Source organism: Bombus vosnesenskii, unplaced genomic scaffold (genome assembly GCF_011952255.1).
Source record: "Bombus vosnesenskii isolate JDL3184/JDL3185 unplaced genomic scaffold, Bvos_JDL3184-5_v1.1 scf7180000013264, whole genome shotgun sequence".
Lineage (NCBI taxonomy): Eukaryota > Metazoa > Arthropoda > Insecta > Hymenoptera > Apidae > Bombus > Bombus vosnesenskii.
Window position 1 is genome coordinate 1,955,915 of NW_022882924.1, and position 14,059 is coordinate 1,969,973.

The 14,059-nt window shown below is 34.3% G+C and overlaps 2 protein-coding genes across 11 annotated transcripts in view; one reads left to right on the top strand and one right to left on the bottom strand.

Annotated features, from left to right (window-relative positions):
* Positions 1–1,315: 1,315 nt before the first annotated feature.
* Positions 1,316–2,636, bottom strand: LOC117238655 (H/ACA ribonucleoprotein complex subunit 3). Its single transcript, XM_033503746.1, has 3 exons — positions 2,463–2,636; positions 2,192–2,234; positions 1,316–2,122 (listed from the first exon to the last, which is right to left on the bottom strand). Exons 1-3 carry the CDS (start codon positions 2,514–2,516, stop codon positions 2,025–2,027), a joined length of 195 nt encoding a protein of 64 aa, XP_033359637.1. The 5' UTR covers positions 2,517–2,636; the 3' UTR covers positions 1,316–2,024.
* Positions 2,637–3,161: 525 nt separating this feature from the next.
* LOC117238618 (dystrophin, isoforms A/C/F/G/H) overlaps positions 3,162–14,059 on the top strand; it is a 438,274-nt gene continuing 427,376 nt past the window's right edge. For 4 of the 10 annotated variants that reach the window (XM_033503654.1, XM_033503665.1, XM_033503701.1 and 1 more), the window contains exons 1-2: positions 3,191–3,430; positions 4,068–4,158. In XM_033503654.1, the coding sequence (XP_033359545.1) occupies positions 4,068–4,158 (91 nt within the window). In that variant the 5' untranslated portion in view covers positions 3,191–3,430. Of the gene's footprint in view, positions 3,431–4,067; positions 4,159–5,905; positions 6,028–7,081; positions 7,814–14,059 lie in introns of those variants that run through there. The other 6 variants (XM_033503734.1, XM_033503710.1, XM_033503719.1 and 3 more) reach the window with 6 other exon arrangements.

Below are 14,059 nucleotides of genomic sequence, written 5' to 3' on the forward strand. Positions count from 1 at the left end.
TTTTTATATTTTTAGATTGAGATTTGAATTTTGGACAAATAAAATTTATATATATTGTTCGAAGTTACATGTTTATACGATATTTGTTCAAAAAACAAATTTCAATTTGCATTATTGTTTATTTTTATTGATAATAAGCAATTATAAGTTTAAGTTTTGCCATTATAAAAGCAAAGAAATAATATGACAATATTTAAGCAGTAGGTAAAACTCAGAAGTTTCAAAGTTGAGAAATACTGCTACAATATAATGTTTTCTTTTGTGCAGTAATGTGATTTATATTCTAGTGAACTTATTGAACAATGTTCATTTTTTGATATTGTTGTATAGTCCACGTGTAAAATTCAATCAACACATTTTTCTGTTCAATTTAATTCAAGAGAAATAAGTTGTAAAGGTTTGTTACTTCTATTTTAATGTAACATACTTACAATTTTTCCATCATGTACCTATAATAGTATAGTTATATACCTTAAACTGTTTCCTATTTTCTAAATATTTAATTTTTTACATATGTTCTATATGCTAGATTTACAATAAACCATTCGTGATAATTTCATTCGATTCTTACAAATTGTGTTATATTAGTTCTAGAGTGATTGAATATTCAGTTCTTTTGTTAAATATAATTCTGTAGAATTTGTACAAAAGTTTATCAAGAATATACTCGTAACATTGAATAAGCACTTGAAATTATACAGTTTGCATAATATAAACAATATAAAAATATCACAGGAAATAAGTAACATCTTAAGGGTAAAGATGTGTTCTGTAATAAATATTTGTGAAAAATGTAAGTATATGTAAGTATATACAAAGAACAAGATATATATATATATATCTTATAATAATATATCTTATAATTAATAATATATATATATATATATTATTTATATTACATTTACTTTTTAGCTTCATTATTCAAAATATGAATATTGCAAAAGGTATAATTATATTGCCATCTTAATTAGGTAATCATCTTTTGATTTAATAAGATCATTAATGCTGTAAATAAGATAATTATTATAATACTCAATATGATATTTAGAAAATGTCAAAATTTGACATTTGTGAGATAAAATAATATTTTTCAGTATAATATAAAATGTATTTTAGAAAAATATAATGAATAAGTGTTTATTTCCACATTATTTATTAATTAATAGATAGGTAATGAAATATTATGAATGAATTACTAGACATATTTCTCAATGTATTTGCTATCTAAACAATTAAAAGAAATTATTTTTAATGCAAAATGTTAAATGTCATTTTGAAATGGCAAAAAACGAATAAAAGATATGCATATATATACTTGAATATGTGTATACAAATATATTTGGATATGTTAAATAGTATACACATTGTTGTTTTGCATTTTAAGTTTAGTACAATGTACGTAGCGAAAATTGCAAGTGTCATGGAGTGTTGGTACTAGTTTTGAGTCTACAAGTTTTATTACATGCAATTCAGGTTTTAATTTTTTCTATAATACAAAGGGTTATTTCATAAAATTCTACAATATTTTTGACATAGTATTAAGATTAAAATATTAAAGTCAGTTCTATGTAATCTCGTTGATACATTATTTGATAAAATTGTATTCTACTCAAAATAATTAGACACTGTACAATAGATTACAATAAAACTTTTATTTTTTATATGTACATGTTAAGATGAACTAAATTCTGAATAAAAACAAATTTTATTAAACAAAATGAATAATTAATCCATTATATATAAGATATTAATCGCATTTCATACATAATTTGGATCCAAGTATAATTATAAATGCTGTGAATGCTTCAACACAAATGGGATAGCAGACGTTTAGATTACCAAGAGGGGAAGTTGTAGGCGTTGAAAGTTCAGTTCCGTATTTAAACAGTAAGAAATATCGCATAAATATTTTAGGCATTTAATAAATTTTGTGCTATTATATTCAATGCCATTATTACACATATATAATTATATATAATATATATGTGTAATATATATTATATATAATTATAAACATAGAAATATTAATATGTTGGTAGTGGTTGTTGCGTGAGTAATAAGCCAAATCTTCGTTTTAATGTTATCCTTTCTCTTGAATATTTATCTTCAGGAGAAAATCGAGCTGAAATAATTATTTTTATTAATTAGCTGCAACACTTTATACAGAAACAAAATAAGATCTATTATATACCTGGATGAGCCGATAGCGTCGGTTTTCCATTTGGATCCATTTTCTATAAAACGAAAAAAATAAGGTTATAAATATATAAATACAATATAAATACGAAATATATAAATACAAAATATATTACAGAGTAAGAAATTAATGCTTCCATATGTCTGTGTAAGAAACTAGACTATGTAAACACAAAATAGACTTAACAAAGAAAAATAATGCATTTTTTGTACAAACAATAAACAAACGTAATGTAATCTACAACAAAATACATTACATTTATTACCTTCAACGTATACACTCGATCTCCATTCTCATTTAGATAGTACATCAAATACATTTTTAAGTTCTAATTTTTATTTTTTCTTTGAGTTCACTAAGATTTCGTGTTGCGTTTATCGCCAACCTTTACTTCCAGCTCGTGCTTACTCGTCTATTGCGGCCATTTTCGACGCATGCGTCGTTTCAGAATAACTTGATCGACCACGCAGATCGATCTATCTAACTTTAAATTTCAAAATTTTTAGTTGAAAAGCAGAATCAAGTTAAAACATTTTGATTTATAAAATTACATAAAAAATATCATATTTTTTTAAATATAAAAAGCTTGATTCTAAATCTAAACATATACTTTGCGCATTTAATATCTGTAAACTTTAATGATTAAATGGTCATGTTTTATAAATCGTCGAGATAATATTCTTTTACATAATAAGGCAGTTAAGTGTTAATAATTATTTCAGATTGTCATAAATGATAATTATATTTCTTTCCTTTTATTTAGAGATACGAAAAATATTGATATAAAATTTTGTTAAGTTAAATAATAAAAGAAGCATTGCTCAATATTATCTTCGATCAATTTTAAATTGTATTCATAATGCCGGTAGATTATGCATGTTAGAGGGATTGGTAGTGAATGGTGTGCTTCACTTAATAACAGAGGAGAATTTAAGAGTGATTCGTGCTTGTGTCAGAATATCTCGTGGACGAAAGTTCTGATCGTCCACACATATAACTAACAGACCCGTGGGTGTAGAAGTTCTGACAATTCTTCTTAGCAAAGTCGACATTCAAGCACGCATGGTCGATGCAACGAACCGCCAGATAGTCACAATACAGAGTGTCACTTCCGTTGACAGACAAATCATTGTCAGTGTGAAACGAGTATTGCCTGCAACAGCGTATTCAGACGTCGTCCGATGAATATCGTGTTAATAAATATTTTTTTTATGTTCTTCGACGATATTTAAGGTAACTTATACATTGTTTGCGTGTTCACAGATTTATTCATGTGGAACATTAATTTGTATTTCAATACCATTCACGATTGCTACGTATCTAATCGTTGACATCTAATCACGAGCAAGCGCATATCATATTAATTTTACTACTAATGATAACTATATCAGTTTGTTACGAATTGTGAAGATTAATAACATTTCTCTTTTTCAAGTTTTTATGTATATTTTTATGTATAATAATGTAATTCTTATAAAATAAATTTTGTTATTTATTTTGTATTATATATTTAATAATATAATAATAACATATTTAATAATTTGTATTTTTTTTAGGCAGTAATAAATTAAAAGAATCAATTTTTAGAAAATGTATCAACATAATTTGAAAAAATCAATATATACATTGAAAAGATATGTTACATAAAAGCATATTTAGTTAAGGTTAATATTATGTTTGAGGAAACCCATTCAAGTCGCATTATCTGTAAACGCTCTATCCGTAAAAAATAATCATATACCGATACCGATATATCGACTTTAAAACTAGCGTGAACTACTGATCTGCTGCAGTTCGATGTTATACAAGTAATGTTTGGCTGTGAACAGAGTTTTCCTTTTTATAAATAGAAATCATACAATTTTTTCAGATGCAACCAAGAAAAATTCGTTGGATTATCCAAGTTGAGGGAGATTCATGGCAAGGCGAGAGCGTCGAGGAGCAAATTTCCAGTATTAAAGGTAATTTAAAAATTACTCGAAATATGTGTTTAAAAGAATTGTTTTATAATTATAGTGAAAGAGAACATTTTTTATTCTGACTGAAAAATAGTATAAATTGGTACTATATATAATAAAATAATATAGTCTGTCGCTTTACTTATTAACTTTAATAGTATCAGTGTAACACACTACTCATTTTATTCATTTATTAGGAAAACGCATTCGTTACTAGCACTCTGTGTCACTTATGTAATTATAAATAGAAGTGATCAACGCGATCACGTTTCACACCACGTTTTACTTTGTTCCGTGATGTAAAAAATGGGAATATACAGAAGAGAGAAAATAATACATAAGAAAATATACAAAAAAAAGTTGTTGTTGTCATACTGTCATTTCCATGTCTTATGAATCTTAGACTATGATTAAATATGAGAAGTTTTTTTGAATATAAATCAGATTAATCTTTTTATTATATTATATTATAAGTGGAAAAAAGTATAAATATATAGGATATTTTTGATTTCATAGACAACAATGATCTTTACTACCTATACTATAAATCTTCGTGCGCAATTATATCAAATCTTTTCTAATGATTAAAGGACACGCAAAGTAGTTGAATATCATCGATGATGTGCTGTATCACTTTGTGAAATTTTAATAATATTATCTTCGAAAATTTCTTGAATAGTACTTTTAAATCTCTACATATTTCCTAATAATTTTTCAAACCACTCAAACGTTTTATTCGTTTATTCGATTTTCTTCTAATCGTATGTATATTGCTCAAGATACATTTATTATCAATTTTATTCTAGCAATTAATACATATATTACTTTTGTGTACTACTTCCAATATTGATAAATATAATTCCCTACATTTTTCCTGCTTATAATATGAACGTGACGATATTTTTGGAACACATGCTACATTTCTGGTAAGTACATTTCGCGTAGGAACAGCAACAGATGTATATGAACCTTGACACGGAATATTTTAATTGAACGTCGTTTATATTTTTCAAAATATTTTTCTCGTATTTGGAAATTTAAAATATTCTGAAACTTATTCTTAAAATGGAGTTCTATAGTGGTTTTATAGTTTTTCTGAGTCGAACATAGTCATGGACGTTTATCAATGGACAGTTTATAGTGAATTTTTGGTGTCACTTTCATTGACACTGAAAGTGACAAATTAACGACACCGGAATAGTTTTCGATGATCGAACAAATTTAATATTTGATGCGTCGGCGCTGACTTCCAGAAAGAAGATCGCCTACGAAGCAAGCTTCTCAACACCTTACAGTGGCTTACAGTATCGCGACAGACTGCACCGAATGAGGTTCTTTGTTAACTAAATCCATGTGTGATCACTTCATGGTACCGTACTATCCACTAAAATCTCATCTAACCAGATTTAATTATGTGTACGCATGGAAAATCCGTTTTTGAAAAATTATTTAAAATCTGTGTTCATCGTTAATCGAATATGAAACTTTCAAAAAAATTGAAAATATGTTTAATAAAACTATAATAAAGTGATATTTTGGCAGTCATTGACAAGTCCGATCATAAATGTCGAGTGTTTAATGTTGTCTAATATTTGTGAAAGATGTTGCATAAAAAAGTGAATCTTACTGTGTAATCAGTACGGAATAGTTGATTATTTCGATGTTATAAATAATATTTATAGACTTAACCAGTATAGTGTACAGTGTCCAATATTACAAAAGAAATTGTTTAATGTGCTACAATGTGTAATGTACAAAGTATTCAGCTATTGTGAGCATGTGATAAATTGCATTCTATCCAACGAAATATTCGCGGAGTTTAGTGATTTTAAATGCATATATAACCGGAAACAAGTATGGATGATGATATTTGTAAGTATGTCAAACGAAAAAATTGCGTAATTGGTTTGTTTTTACAATTGTTAAAACAATCACGACGGATATAGTCGGACGAATATCAATTCGTTAAACAATAATATACCTATGGCTGGAATTGATTGGATTAGTTGAAGAATTGGAGACGTGACGCTGTGGGAGGTCTCTAATGCAAAGATATAGACGCATTTCTCAGAATTGCATTAATCTTGTTTCGTCTTCATTCAATACGATTTTTCAAACGACGAATTATCGAGTATACGTTTGAACTTATGTTGATATATATATAAATTGGATATTCAATATTAAAATTATTATTAAAATATTTAAATTATATAAAACTCGGCTCTTATTAGACTATTTTTGATCTCGTGGGAAATATCGATCTCGGTATGACAATCGATAGAATTTAAAATTCGTATTATGGAGCTGTACGATCCACCTCTTTCTACCTGTTTCATTCGAGACAGACTACTTCTTTCGATTTCTGAGATCCTGTTTACCTGTGATACATTGGGCCTTACGGTCCACAAGGAAGAGCCCGAGGGCCTGTTTCACTGCTCGTAGATAGTAGTTTTTCTATATCTGTTTCAATCTATGTTTAATCCTTCGAGATATTTTATTTGTATCTAATGCGCAAGTTCCTTTGATAAACCATTTGTCGCTTTCTATAAATTTCCTATAAATTATATAAATATCATGCGACTGTAAAATTTATAGACTTAACCAGTATAGTGTCAAAAGTACGATTAAGGAATTAATTTTTACATTCGTAATTTTGACTTAGTCGATTATCGAATAATTTTGATTCGTAACTAGCTGGGCTCAAATTTTAACATTCCTTTCGTTGTTTTCCGTGAACATCAATAAAGTCCTACGATATGTTAGGGAAAGGGAGAACTCATCCGAGAATAAAGGAAAGAACGAGGCAATTTATAAGAAAAAGCGAGATAGAATGAAAGTGTACATCGCTAGAGGGCGGGTACAGGTGGGGGAAGTTGGGCCTTACTTGTCCCGAACTCCGAGGTTGCCAGTTTGCTTGAGACTCAGCCGGTGTGTGGTTCGTTCGGCGATCTATTGACGCTCGTATGAAAGTAAGAACGTTTGGCAGTTTTTCTTTTCCTTTTACATTTTCGGTTCGCGAATCAGCTATCGTTTATCCGTGTCTTTTTCATCTTATCGTCACCGAATACTGTTTTCTCTGTTTCTCTCGCTGTTTCTTCGATATTCGCATTAGGCGCGAATAACCAACAATACTGTGGTTTCACGTATACGTTATAATCGCGTTAAAGATTTTGAAAGCATAAAAGAAACGCTATCGTCGGTGAGAACAAGGTAAACAAGAGAAAGAGATAGAAAAAGAGAGTGTGAGGGAGATAGAGAACGGGAGCACGAGAGAAAAAGAGAAAGAAAGCTAAAGGTCCATGTGTGTAAGTGACGACGTGTTTGCTCGCATACGGGTGCAGTGGTCTTCTTGACAGTGTGGAATCAACAAGTGTCGTATACGGATCGCCGTTGTCGCGCGTTGTGCGCGCGCGATTCTAACCTCATCGTCGAGATCGGCTCGAAATTCAGATCGATTCGTTTTGTCGTTGACAATCGTTATTGTTCCCCAGTGTTTGCGTTTAAATTGTGCAATCTGTGACAGCCCACTTAGCGTGGCGACTGTAACCGATGTGATATTCTGTGCTTTCCACTAACGTGCCCTTGGATATTGTTACGTCGCCGATTCCGTGGCTGCGTCTCTGCAGAGTCTCAAGCAAGATGGAAGTCGTTTACATAGGTACTCCGCAATTATGACTTTACTACTCACCGAACCTTTTTATTTTTATTACTTTTATTTTGTAATCGTCTCACAAATGGGTGGAGCTAACGTCCCTATATACATCTACCTTACAATCACATCTCATGCCTTGACATCTTGATGTTAGCTGAGAATTGCCTGCCTTCAGGATTTTATCTGAAAGCCGGCATTCGGTTTTCTTCGTTTTCATTTAAATTTAGCCGATGCTAGGTTACTTTTAATATTATACATTAAAAACAATTGACTATTTAATGATTAACTCTTATCTGTCTGCATTGCGATTTAAACGATATTCTTTTTACGTTTACTGTGTTACATTCAAAAATGGATGCAATCTGCAACAAAGCATCGTATAGGGCTCGGTATTACAATATGTTCTTTGCATAGAGCTGAAATAGTGCATTTTATATATTATTTTAGTATTCTACGCCAGTAGACAATGAGGTTATCTATGTTCTAAGGTATGCTTTATCTAATCTTCGAAATATTTATTCGCCATATACGCGAAACGCATGTATACGTCAAGAAAGAGGTACGGTACACGTGCACGTCAAGAATGATAACTAGGCTGCGTAAGTGGCGTCATTTAGATTAGAATGCGTGCTTCGTGTACTAGGTTCAGTGAACATACTATTAGCGAAACGATTCAAGGAAATCGTTACACGCAAATTTAACGCAATCTCGTTTCAATTAAACAATTTCATGCTGAAATTTTCAATTTCAGCGACTTTAGCAGTTTAGTTTTGTTCAGATGTTTGTTTTAATCAGCCATAGTAAAAGAATTAACCTTTCTATCGTGAAATTTGTTACGGTAATTATAGTTTACTACCTGTTCATCGACAGCATTTCTAATTACTGGTACGAGAACAATGGGACATTCTCGTGGAAGAAACTGAAATCTCGTTTATTAAATAATTCGTGTAAAACATTGATGCATTAATAGGCTCGTTAATACGTAAACAGCCAGTTAATTGTCATGGTAATCGAAAGGCGTAGTTTCAATCTTTTTCTCTCCTACGGTTTTATCATATTGCGTTAGTATGAATTATTTTTAATTTTGTATACTGCCTTCTGAAAAATTTATCCATTTTTATAGCGAACAAAGTTGAAACGCGAACATTTCTTCATGGTACCTAGTCCAAGAATTATTTGTCCTTTATTAAGGCACGAATTGCTCATTGTACGCTTGTTAAAATAATGGATCGCTTTGTTTTCCTCACTTCAATGCATTTATTTCAACTGTAGACAATAACTGCTTGTATATCTCCGGTAGAAGAAACGCATTCCGTTCGTGGAAGCTTAAATTGTAAAACTACGTAATGCTAGTGTGACGAATCAAGAGTTGAATCGTTGAATACAAAAACTGTCCATGTATGGACCACACGGACTATTCTTTGGCGTTCTGTGGATCTTTAAAACCTGTGATTGTCATACAAATGTCCGTATTTAATTCAAGAGATTTATCAAAGGTAACGATTTCGTGGTTCAAGCATTTCCAATGCTTTCCATTATAAAATTTTGCGTTGATCTCGATCCAGTTAGTTAGAAACCAACTCAATCCAAAGCAATCTATTTTGAGCTAGCTAGCTCGATGCTTTCCAATCTTTTTTTTTTTTTAATCGATTCGATTTAACGTATTCTTTTCGTTCGAGCTAGATTTTATTCGATTCGAATCGATACGGTTCGATTTAGAATTCTGGATTACGTGAATACGCTTAGTTTTAGAGAACATACTCGGGAGTATGTTCTTAAGCCTATAATTTAGTACGAAGGATATATTATGGTCTATAGAAAGCTATGAATAGACGGATACAATTAACTAAACGTTGCCTTTCACGATAATACACCACGAATTCATAATACTAAATACATATTTTATTACATTGTATGTGTAAACAGATCGGTAATTTCAGAACGGATTAACTTGGCATAATCCACGTAACTGATCCGATACAGGTCGCGATTAATGTCTTCCGTGTTCATACATTATAACGTTTTTATCAGGCTCTCTATTAACTAGCGTTTGATGCACGCGATTCGAGTTTGTTAACACAGCTGACTTTCATTGAAACGTTATAAACGTTAATCGCTATTAAGTTTACGCGATATGTTTCAGATATCAGGCATTTAAATGTTCATTAAATGTGTTATAGCGAATCTATTAAAAGATTCTGTTATATTTCTCTTTTAGTTACTCCCCTCGTTTAAACGATTACGATTAATTTGCAACCATTGCCGATAAGAATGAAAATAACGAGATACCGTTTATTTCTTCGCATTGAAAAATATCTCATCCATAAAAACGCATATGATATAAGCTCAAACGTGTTAAATACTAGGACGCTGTACGAATATTACGTGGTTCCATCAGTTCGTTTGACCTGTGAACTTCGGATGATGGTGCGTTTAGGGCCAACGACACGCGTTCCAGTGTACACGCCAGAAGAGATGTAGTCCTCGCGGCCGCTAGTACGCATTGTCATCTCGTTTAAACGATTGTTAGCCACGCAGACGGCCATCCTAGGCGGTTAGCTTGTTTGCAAAGTGCACGCGGTACTCTACTTGCATTCAGGCTGGTGCCAATGAATGAAAAGGCGACGCTCTGAATGGCTCATAGTCGAAAAGCATTTAAAAGCGTTGCGCCTTTTGTGCCAATCGTATAATCGCACAGACTGCAGAGTATAGGGACAGGCAAAGTGCGTTCGATCCGGCAAATGGACACGCTGGCTCGGATAGAAATTTACCGTGTTTTGTAAATCATTCTAGGTCTTTTTCAGCAGCTAACTCTCATCTTCGTTTCTGGCCTATTTCTGACCTACTAAGCCAGTAAATGTATCAATCTAAACCGTAAAGTTTTCATATTCTCTGACTTTCGTCTATTTGTTAGATATGCCACGTGAGAGAAGTAAGAAAGAAAGATTTTGGTTAAATTATTTTTACATCGAGGGAAATATTCTTCGGGGTATGGACCGTTTTTGTTGTCCGCGAGTTCTATAAAATTGCAAACATTAATCGTAGCTGCTGCGTTAAGTTAAGGATATTTATAGAGCAATTTTCCGGCTTGCGCAAGGGGTTAAAGGTTCCCCACCGTTACGTGATGTTTACGACGAAATTGAAATAATTTATCGTAAAACGACGCTGGTATTAGTAGGAACGACCAGTCTTCGTTGCTTCTTTCCGATCTTCCTCGCCTCATTTTCTCGATATTTGCATCTTTTTAATGAAGAGGCGATATCGAGTGGTTTCGAGCATCTCGTTCTCGCCGGCCCTTTTCGATGACGCTTAACGATTCTAGGGGGAAAAGAGGCAGGCAGAGGGACCGAGACACCAATGGGATAAAGAACGCTCGGTGAAAAGAAGGGAGAGAATCAGGTTCGAGATCGTTAATTCGACTTTGCCAAGCTGTTGGCGTTCACCAAGGAATGGCGACGCGTAAGAGCTTCGACTCGATGTGAAATCAGCACTCGATACGTATAATTCTTCCGGAGGTTCGAACCTCGGCGTAAAGATACCTTGGATGGAGAGCATTTCTCCCGCGAGTGGTAGTCGACTGGCGAAAAATTCTGCGTCCTTGAGGTAACCGATACCCGAGATCGCGCTGCGACAACGATACTGCAAACCTAGCGCACCGTCGATGGCGTAATGGTCACTGATGTAATCGAAAGATCGGTGTGACTGTAAACGTGAAAGATCTTTTACCTTTTTCCTAATAATATTAAATCGCGAATCAACTTTTCCTAAAGTAATATTTGTCTCGTGATATTTAGTACTTGTTTTAGTATTGTTTGAACCACGGTAAATACGTTATTGCTGTTTGATTCACGAGAAACGAGTCACGATCCCTATTCGTGAACGGTAGAACGCGAAAGACGAAGAATGCAAGGTTTCTTTTTAGAAAGCTCGCCACGATAGGTGTCAGTGCAACGGCGCTTCGCCGCGAAATATTTGTTTCGTTGATTTGCTCTAATGAATGCGCGTATAGCGGAGAGGAGAGCTGGTGTTAGCGCGCGTTTAGCTAAGTTTAGCTAAGTTTAGCGGTGGTTTCAGATGGCTGGCACTGTTTTCTCGACGATGTAGCGTATTATCGAGGCGTTAACAGCATTACGCGCGCCGAACTTTTGCGGTTCGTTCAACCCTCGCGATCGCGCAAAGGGTAGCTCGTGGCAATTGTTGCAGATTCGGAAATCACTCTCGGAGCCGAGACACACGAAACTTGTATACGCTACAAGCTGCAGCGAATCTTATCTTTCGTTTCGTTCGCGTAAGCGAAAATCAATTTCAAAGTTCTCCGATAAGCGTGCACTGGAATTTTGTTCTATTTCGCGGAGTAAAGTTTTAACCTTATCAGAAGGTAATCAATTTTCTGTGTCACATCTCGGAGCGGTATAGTGTCGTGTACACAGCACTCTCTCGCGTACTTCATACTTGGCCACCGTTGTTTACGTTAGTTGCCACGAAAGTGAGCCAGCAGATGTGCATGTGCATATAAACACTCGAATCCATCTTTGGATTTTACCGAACGTTAAGGATAGTCTTTCGTTACGAATAGTTTGCGCGACACGTGCACACAGCTGTTTCGTTTTCCTTTAAACTTTTAGTTTTTAATACGGTACCGACGATACACGCCTTTCCAAGATAGTAGAGAAATCGATAGACTCGAGAACAATTTGATTTAACGGTTTCACGGCTCGGATGCATAGCTTCCACCGATATTCTGCATTTTGCTGTTACCGGTGATATATGGGACTGTATTATGCGAAACGTCGAGTCATAAGTAGTTCTCTATTTGCTTAAGGTACATATCTTCGCGCCGGAGTAGTTTTCACTTGGACACCGGTCAAGGTAATTTCACTGTCTTCTTGAAGCGGCTTATCTCTTCGTTCGTAGAGCTTCGATTTATATTTATCGACGATTCTGTACTGTACTCGATCTTGTAATTTAAAGGAGTCGGTATAAACTGCGTTTTACTCGTTTCTCCGATGCGACTTAATTCGACCCTATGTTACCGGTTAACGTGAAAAATCTGCTTACATTCCGTCGTTGGCATAGAAACAACCGGTAACGGTTAACAGAAAGACTGCGCGGTATTCGCGACAATGTTAAGGTCCACGTTTCCCGTTTGATAGCATGAAAGCTGGATGACCTCAGCTCTGAAATTCCGTTACATCCATCATGTACAACCGTCTCTAAGCTTGTCGTCGCTCTACCATCTTCTTTTCGTAAACAATGCCTCGAAACCCTATCCTTTTGAATTCTTTCCAGCGACACAGGAAGCATGTTTTTAAAATTCATAAGACCCAAGACGTTAGAATACTATGCAGCTAGAATGAATTCCAAATGTTGTACCAGACAGCAAACTATTTACTCGATCTTTACTCCAAACATCGAGTCGACAGATTATCTTCTTTGGAATTGCAGTATCTTGTAAATAAAATTCCCGCAAATGATAGAAGTTCTTTCGTCTCCATTTCTATCGTGAATCATCGTTCCGATTGAAAGGCGAGTTTTCCATTAAGAAGATATTTTTAAACTAGTTAACTGATCTTCTCGACTTGACGAGTAAATACCACGTCCTATTAGTGTAGCGTGTCTAACGTGCATCACCATCGAACAATCGTTCCAGTGGTCGTTACTCTCGGCTGCGTAGGTTGGCCTGATCGAGAGCGCAGGAAGTGGCGCGATTTACGTGACACGATTGAATTTTCTGGCAGAAAACGGCGGGGAACCAGAGGGTGGAGACACGGTGATCGCGCAAAGAAAACTGGCGATCGAACGACGGTGCGAAAGAACTCGATGCACCATATTCGGAAGCGGCACGGTTTCGTAAGGAAAGGCTCCACGTTGGCCGATACCCGGCCAGGAAAGACGCACGCTCTCGTGCGCGTATCTTACGGCATACTTTGCTTCGGCTACGTGATCGCCATTCGCGATTTCTGTCCCCCTCGTTTCCCCTTTCGTTCACTCTGCTATCGTCTATCCTTCCGAACGTAAGATAAGCACGCTCGTTCCATTCATTCATCGTTGGTCAGTGACGTCCGCATGCTTGTCGCGTTTCTTTTCCATTTGCTTATTTGTAGAAATGTGGGCCGAAAAATGCATAGCTTTCTGGATCGCCTGGCGCCAACCATTCTGATACGGTTTCAATGATTAATAACGTTGCTGATATCCATGGACTTAATGTTGTCTAGATATTTCGTTTGCCAATAATTCCAAGCATTGGACGAA